Raw genomic sequence first — 8,340 nt, forward strand, 5'->3', positions numbered from 1 at the left:
TGATTGGCTGCTGTAGGCTCCACCCACTTTCCTGAAAATTCATCCCAGTCACCCAGTGGCCAATTGTGTAAAGTTTGGGAGCCCTGCCATGTAAAAAATTTAGTTGTTAGCACCACCCACTTTTTCTAACCTTGACATATCAAGTTTATCAGCTTTGGGGTCCTTGGTATCAATACTTTGTATATTCCCATTTAAAAATAAACAAATCTTATTGGCTGTTTGTGGCTCCGCCCACTTTCTGAATTTGGGCCCTAGTCACCCAGTAACCAACTGTACTAGGTTTGAGGCATGTGCTTTTAACAGTATAAGAGAATGGTAGCTTAAATATTCCCTTTGAAAATCAAAAGGTACATTTTTATTGGCTGTTGTAGGCTCCACCCACCTTCCAAAATCTTAATCTGAGTCACCCAATGACCAACTGTGTAAAGTTTGAGAACCCTGCCATTAACGATGTAAGAATGACTGCAGTATATACTTTCCAAGTAAAAGTTGTTTTTGGCTCTGCCCACTTTTTGTAACCTTGACACACAGTCACTCAATGACCATGTTTGTGAGCTTTCAGGTTCCTGGCATCAAAAATGTGTGAATGGAGCAGTTTATCCACCAAGGAAATCTGATTGGCTGTATGTGGCCCCGCCTCTTTAGTGAATTTGAACCCCAGTCACCCAATGACGACTGTAGCAAATTTGAAGCCTCTGCCATTAACATTGTAAGAATAGCAGCAGTTTAAATATTCCTGCGCAGTACAGCCTGGAGGACGTCCGATGACGTCAGCGCGACCAAGTGAGACGCACGTTGGAGCGCAGAAGAGCCCGACCTGGAAGCCGGCCTGGCCAGGTCGGGTGAGCCACCGGAGACGACCAGGAGCCTCTTGAGCGGCGTCGAGGGCACGTCCTGCCTGCCACGGGCTGGAGGAAGCCCCAGGTAAGTGGATTCGTATTTTTTGTTCTTCCTGAACCCTCCCTTTAAAGATGCTTATTAATGATGCAATTTTACTAAATGATCAACCTTCTGATTGATTGGGTTAGACAGTGTTCATGGTGCCAATCAATTTGTCAATAGTTTATCAATCTGTTTTGAGGATCGATTACATCTGAAATTATTATTATTATTTATTATTATTATTATTTATAAAGCGCCAACATATTCCGTGGCGCTGTACATTGTAAGAAAACAAACAAGGGATACATAATGATACAGACAATGATATACATCAAATATGAACACTGATACAAGATACAGCACTGCTGATTACAATTTGATTTAACATGATGACTAAAATGTATAAATGTCTAACAGTGTGCAAGCTATGAAATTAATAACATTCCATGACACAAAAGGGTGAGAGCCCTGCCCTTGCGAGCTTACAATCTAAAGGAATGGGGTGGAAACAAGAGGTGGGGATGTATACAGTATATGTACAGGCGGTGCGTAATTAGGTTATTTAGTGGGTGCATGGCCTAAGCTAGAGAATATGCTTGTCAGAAAAGGTGGGTTTTGAGGGAGCGTTTAAATATTTCAAAGGTGGGAGAGTGGCGGATGTGTTGTGGAAGGGCATTCCAGAGGAGGGGTGAGGCACGTGAGAAGTCTTGTACACGTGAATGTGAGGAGGTAATTGTAGAAGAGGATAGAAGAAGCTCGTGTGCAGATCTGAGATTGCGGTTGGGTTGGTATCTGGAGACTAGTGAGGAGATGTACAGGGGAGAGAGATTGTGGAGAGCTTTGTAGGTTAGGGTTAAGAGTTTGAACTGAATCCTCTCATTAATTGGTAGCCAGTGAAGAGCTTGACAGAGAGGGTCAGCAGAGGAAGAGCGAGAGGAGAGATGAATGAGTCGAGCAGCAGAGTTCAGTACAGAATTGAGCGGTGTTAGTCGGTTAGTTGGAAGTCCACCAAGCAATATATTGCAATAGTCCAATCGAGATATAATAAGAGCATGTACTAACATTTTGGTTGTGTCATGGGAGAGAAAAGGTCGGATACGTGCTATGTTTTTTAGTTGGAAATGGCAGGAGCTGGTTAGGGAGTTAATGTGAGGAGTAAATGAGAGAGAAGAATCAAATATTACCCCCAAGCACCGTGCTTTGGGAACTGATGTTATAGACATGTTGTTAACATTTATTGTAATATCAGGCAAAGGGGTGGACAGGGATGGTGGAAAGACTATTAGTTCAGTTTTATTCATATTAAGTTTTAAGAAGCGAGAGGACATGAAAGAGGAAATAGCGGACAGGCAGTCGGGAACCCGTGTGAGGAGGGAGTTAAGGTCTGGGGCCGAGAGGTACAGTTGTGTATCGGCTGCATATAGGTGGTATTGGAAACTAAATGAGCTGATTAAGTTACCAAGACCGTGCATGTAGATGGAGAAGAGGAGGGGACCGAGGACAAAGCCTTGAGGTACCCCTACAGACAGAGGATGTGAAGAGGAGGCCTGATCTGAATAAGAAACAATGAAAGACCTTACAGAGAGGTAGGAAGATATCCAGGAGAGAGAGAGGTCCTTTATTCCTATAGATGAAAGGATCTGTAGGAGTAGAGTGTGGTCGACAGTGTTGAATGCTGATGACAGATCTAGAAGGATGAGTATGGAATAATAGCCTTTGGATTTAGCTGTGAGGAGATCGTTAGCTACTTTGGTGAGGGCTGTTTCTGTGGAGTGGTTTGGCCGGAAGCCAGATTGGAACTGATCAAGCAAGGAATTTGCAGATAAATACTGACTTAGTTCAGCATGAATGTGGCGTTCAAGTAATTTAGATGCAAATGGAAGAAGTTACGTGCTGGTTCTGGGGCCCCGGGCAGTGAGAGTTCCCGGGCCCCAGGCTGGCTTGTGCACCATTGTTTTTAATTTTACTGTAGATTCCCATGCAGTTTAGTTAGGAGGGGGGCAGATGAGAGGGAATATCCTGCACGCTGGTGCCCCCTGCTGGTCATATAGCCATTGTCTATATGCAACTGAAGCCCTATCCAACGATTGGCTGACTTGCTCAGCTTCTGCTTGATTAATCACTGCAGACTAGGTGTAACGTGTGTGTGCACTTCTTATTGGCTTATAAGCAGCCTGCAGGCTTTATAAAGCAGCAGAGGACTGTTTGGGAGTGAGTATTTTCCTTTGTGTGTTTGGTAAGTTTCAGAGCAGTTGGGGACAGGCTCTTGGGGGTGGCAGCTCCAGGGCTTGACTGCGCTCACATATGGTGTTACGTGCTGGTTCTGGGGCCCCGGGCAGTGAGAGTTCCCGGGGCCCCAGGCTGGCTTTTGCACCATTGTTTTTAATTTTATTGCAAATGGAAGAAGTGACACTGGGCGGTAGTTAGCAAGTTCGGTGGGGTCTAGAGATGTTTTTTTAAGTAGTGGTGTTACAACAGCCCTCTTGAGTGAGGATGGAAAAAGAGAGGGATAGGTTAAACAGCGATGTTAGGGCAGGGATGAGGGATGTGGATAGCTGTGGAATGAGATATGATGGGATCAGATGATGGGATCAAATGATCAGAATAATTATCATTTTTATTCCATTTATGGGTCAAATCTAAGCTTTCCGCTCTGATAGGTTGAAGCTGGGTGAAGGGCGGAGTTGGACTTGAACAGTTTACGACAGTGATGATGAGTGACAGCTCAGGTCACAGACAATGCCCACGTTTGCTGCCCCTGAGTCCCCTGCAGACATTTGATGGACTGCTGCAGTTCACATGTTTGGCAGATTGACTGCATGAGTGTGCCAGCCCACTGCCCACCCCTTGCTTCCTGGTGCCCTAGGCCTATGTGGCCTTCCCTGAAATCCGACCATGTCCATACCACGGACCTCTCTACCGGAAGCGGGAATTAAGGGCGCAGGCAGCTAGTGGACAAAAAGGGCGCCGCCATTCACTCTCATAATAAATAACGTTTAATGGGCGCCGAGCAGGAAAAAAGGGCGCCGAAGATAAATAACGTTTACAAACGGCGCACGGAGATTTTTAATGATTTATAACTGTGCTTGTGGTGATTTACGTTTATAAAATGCATCCGTGCCGAATAACGTTTATTAAAATACTAAACATATTTATCTAATTTAACTAATTAAAACATTATTTAAGGTTTTATCCCTTACTGTTTGTAAAACATTATTATTCACAAAATAAAGCGAACAGTACGTAACGTAAATTGCAATATATTTTTTGCAGCCACAATTAGTAAAACATTATTATCCACATAATAAAGGGGGGTCTTAGGTTTAGGCACCACCAGGGGGGTCTTAGGTTTAGGCACCATCAGGGGGGGTCTTAGGTTTAGGCACCACCAGGGGGGTCTTAGGTTTAGGCACCACCAGGGGGGTCTTAGGTTTAGGCACCACCAGGGGGGTCTTAGGTTTAGGCACCACCAGGGGGGTCTTAGGTTTAGGCACCACCAGGGGGGTCTAGGGGTTAGGGATAGGTACAGGGAGGGTTCTGTGTGAGAGTAGGCTTAGGTATAGTTTTAGTAAAATTTTAGTAATACTTACTAATGTTTTACAACACTTATTACGAACGTAGTTATATTTATATCATTGTTATAAAGAATATTTTCAGATTTTATTATAAGAACAAACCATAAATGAAGGATATTCACAATAATATACAATTATAACACTTAAACATATATTATTGTTTTTTTAATAAACGTAATTATAAGTTTAACTTTTGAAACAGGGAAGATTAACGTTTTCACAATTGCCGATTTCATAAACATTATTTAATGATTTATAATTTTGTAAAACATTATTTGTAAACGAAATATAGCACACTATTTTTATAAACGCTATTAATGATTAATTATTAATTAGCGTTTACACCCCGCGCCCTTTTTGTCCGGGCGCCCTTTTTGTACGTACGCCTCTCCACCACCACTGTTGGGGGAATCTAGGAATCTGAGTCCAATAGGCAGGCCATTACATTACATGTAGAGTAAGTGAGTCCACCTGATGTTGTGTAAATCTCACTAATCTTCTACCCCCTAGGTCTTTTCCTATAAGTTATAGTGGTGCTTGATTGAAACAAGAGGGTCATATCACTCATATTGTGAAGCTGACAGCTGGCGACACCTTTCCTGGTAGACTGATAGAGAGGTTGGGATCAGCTAAGACCCACTCAGCTTGATAAGTGACACCTTGTTTACCTGTATCATTACCCGATATACAGTATATGAGGAGGAACACATACAGAATGACCGTGTAATATTGTTCTATTTATGTACACCATTTTATAAAGGAACCAATAAAAGTTAAATTTTAACCTTGCATAGGTCCATATAGGGCTTGTCCTTTGGACTGTGTGCTACAGCAATTGACTCCATTGTACCCCCTTCAGAGTGTTTGGAGAAAGTGCTGTCACCAGATGATACCAGATGATACCAAAATCAAGTTTTAGGCATCAGTTAGAACTGCCATATTTGGAGGCGTGAAATACCTGAGTATGACGCACAGTCAAACACAGAGGTGGAAACATTTTTGGGGCTGTTTTTCTGGCCAAAGGAATGGGATCATGTACCGTAAAACCTTGCATGAGAGCTTCTATACCTCAGCTAGAACACTGAAGATAGGTCGTACACAAGTCTTCCAGCATTACAATAAATCAAAGCGTACCACAAAGGAAACAAAGGGGGGGCTTAAGAAACACATTAAGGACTGGAGTCTCAGACATAAGTCCTATGGAAAATCCGTGGAGGGAGCTGAAGCTTAGAGTTACCAAGCAACAGCCAAGAAATCTAAAGGATTTAGAGAATATCTATAATGCCTAATACACATGATGAGATTTTCTGGCAGATTTCTTGCCAAATCGATTATTTCCAGCATGTCCAATCTGATGTTGATTCCAATTGATTTTCCGATCAATTTTTCATGGAAGTGAATGGAAAATCAATTGGAAATCAGATCGGACACGCTAAAAATAATTGATCTGGTAAGAAATCTGCTATAAAATCTCATTGTGTGTATTAGGCATGAGAGTGTTCCAAAATCCCTGAGATGTATGCAAATCTGGTGACCAAGTACAAGAAATGCCTTACGATTGTACTTGCCCACAAGAGTTTCTCCACCAAAAGCAAAGTCTTGATTTTATTGGGGATCAAATACTTATTTCACTCAGTGACATGCAAATCAATGTATAACTCTTATGTAATGTGAAGTTTCTGGATTTCTGGTTTATATTCTGTCTCCATTCAATTAAAACTACCGTAGAAATTACAAATGTTAATTTCCCTGTCGGAAAACTTGAATTGGGAATCAAATAATTATTTTGCACACTGTATAAAGATGCATTCATATGACACAATAATCATACTGTAGTTGATTAGGATCAAACCTATTAATTAACCACCCTGGCGTTCTGATTATATCGCCAGGGTGGCTGCGGGAGGGTTTTTTTTGAATAAAAAAAAAACTATTTCATGCAGCCAACTTTCGGCTGCATGAAAGCCCACTAGAGGGCGCTCCGGAGGCGATCTTCCGATCGCCTCCGGCGCCCAGAATAAACAAGGAAGGCCGCAATAAGCGGCCTTCCTTGTTTTGCTTATATCGTCGCCATAGCGACGAGCGGAGTGACGTCATCGACGTCAGCCGACGTCCTGACGTCAGCCGCCTCCGATCCAGCCCTTAGCGCTGGCCGGAACTTTTTGTTCCGGCTACGCTGGGCTCAGGCGGCTGGGGGGACCCTCTTTCGCCGCTGCTCGCGGCGAATCGCCGCAGAGCAGCGGCGATCAGGCAGCACACGCGGCTGGCAAAGTGCCGGCTGCGTGTGCTGCTTTTTATTTGATTAAAATCGGCCCAGCAGGGCCTGAGCGGCGACCTCCGGCGGTGTTGGACGAGCTCAGCTCGTCCAGACCGCTCAGGTGGTTAAAGGGGCCCAGACACTTACTCAATTTCCCGCCGATAGACAGCAGATTTGATCACTGTGATCGAATCTGCTGTGAAATCGATGTGCAAACGCTGACCGATCGACCGATTTCTGTCCGAAAACAGATTGATCCCATCGATCTGTCCACATGGAAAATTTCGCTCGATCGCCGGCGGGTCGGGAGTGCGTCGATAGCAATGTTCGAATGTCCGACGACAGACGCTAGCGGCAATACATTACCTGTTCCTCCGGCGCATGTCCCCGATGTCCCTTCTCCGCGCTGGGCTCCATCTGGCTTCACTTACTTCCTGTCGAGAGAAGTTTAAACAGTAAAGTGAAGCTGTAGCCCTGGAGCCCAGAGCAGAGAAGAGACAGCGGAGACCGTGGGACTCGCGCCGGCCGGATCAGGAAATGTATGCTGGGGGCAGCGGCAGCTACACAGATTGTGAATCGATTTCATAGTGAAATGAAATCGATTCAAAATCTGTTTGCAGTGTAGGCAGCCAATAGATCCCTCTTTGATCCACTTCAATCACAGAGGGATCTATCTGCTGGTCGATCTGGTGGTAATCGACCAGTGTATGGCTATTCTAAGACTGATTTGATTATTTTAATTTTTAATTGATTCTATGACATGAACAGGACTTTTCCAAGTCATGTCTTATCACATCGAAGACAAATCATTGTTAAATTTACATGTATTATCAGTTGCTTTCAGTTTCTTATGTGTTTGCTATTATAAAATCAAATATCTGCACGTAGCCTACATAAACGTTGCTTGAGGATATATTAGCATGGAAAAGTTGCTCAGAACAGACAACTTTACAATTTGTTTTGTGCTTTTTCTGAACAAAGTGTCATTGTCTAAATCAAGTTTTACCATCTCATTGTAAGACAAGTATAAACGGAAATATACATTACCTTCAACAGCTTTGACCGCTGCCAACAGCAGCAGAGCGAACACACGGCAGACAGTCATGATCTCAACACAAATTCTTCTGATCCTGTGTGTTACTGGTGTTACTGGTGAGATAAAGCAATAAGACGTTTATTGCTTACTGCCTCTTCTAAGGGCAGGAGTGGGAGGAACTAAACCCACTATTTAACCTACCAGTCAATTAGAAAAAAAGAATGGTATCAGTGTTACTAAGCAATTTCTATACTGTCAAGGTCATCTACCATGAAAGATGCTATTTTTTTGTTAGTACTGTATGCTATTACCATTATTACTACAACCACATACAACCACACTTTGCTTTGCAAAATATCTAACTTTATTGTTGAGAATCTTTTAGTCATTTGTTTTATGTAAGAACACAATACTATGGAAATCAGACTGTTCCACTAACAATATGGAAAAAACATTTTGTATGTATTGTGAAAATCGATTTTAAACATGCTTTTTGCCCCATCAGGGGGTGCAATAGTTGTAATTTTGGGTTTATTAGCAGGTGCATCGTTAGAGCCAAAGATCTGTGGCCCATGCCACAGATCTATTCT

At 43.0% G+C, this 8,340-nt stretch overlaps 1 protein-coding gene across 1 annotated transcript in view; it reads right to left on the reverse strand.

Moving 5' to 3' along the window:
* Positions 1 to 7,819, reverse strand: part of LOC137527275 (H-2 class II histocompatibility antigen, A-U alpha chain-like) — a 54,806-nt gene extending 46,987 nt beyond the window's left edge. The window contains exon 1 of the mRNA XM_068247781.1: positions 7,762 to 7,819. Within this exon, the coding sequence (XP_068103882.1) occupies positions 7,762 to 7,819 (58 nt within the window). The remainder of the gene's footprint in view (positions 1 to 7,761) is intronic.
* Between the last annotated feature and the right edge of the window lie 521 nt (positions 7,820 to 8,340).

This window comes from Hyperolius riggenbachi, chromosome 8 (assembly GCF_040937935.1).
Source record: "Hyperolius riggenbachi isolate aHypRig1 chromosome 8, aHypRig1.pri, whole genome shotgun sequence".
Lineage (NCBI taxonomy): Eukaryota > Metazoa > Chordata > Amphibia > Anura > Hyperoliidae > Hyperolius > Hyperolius riggenbachi.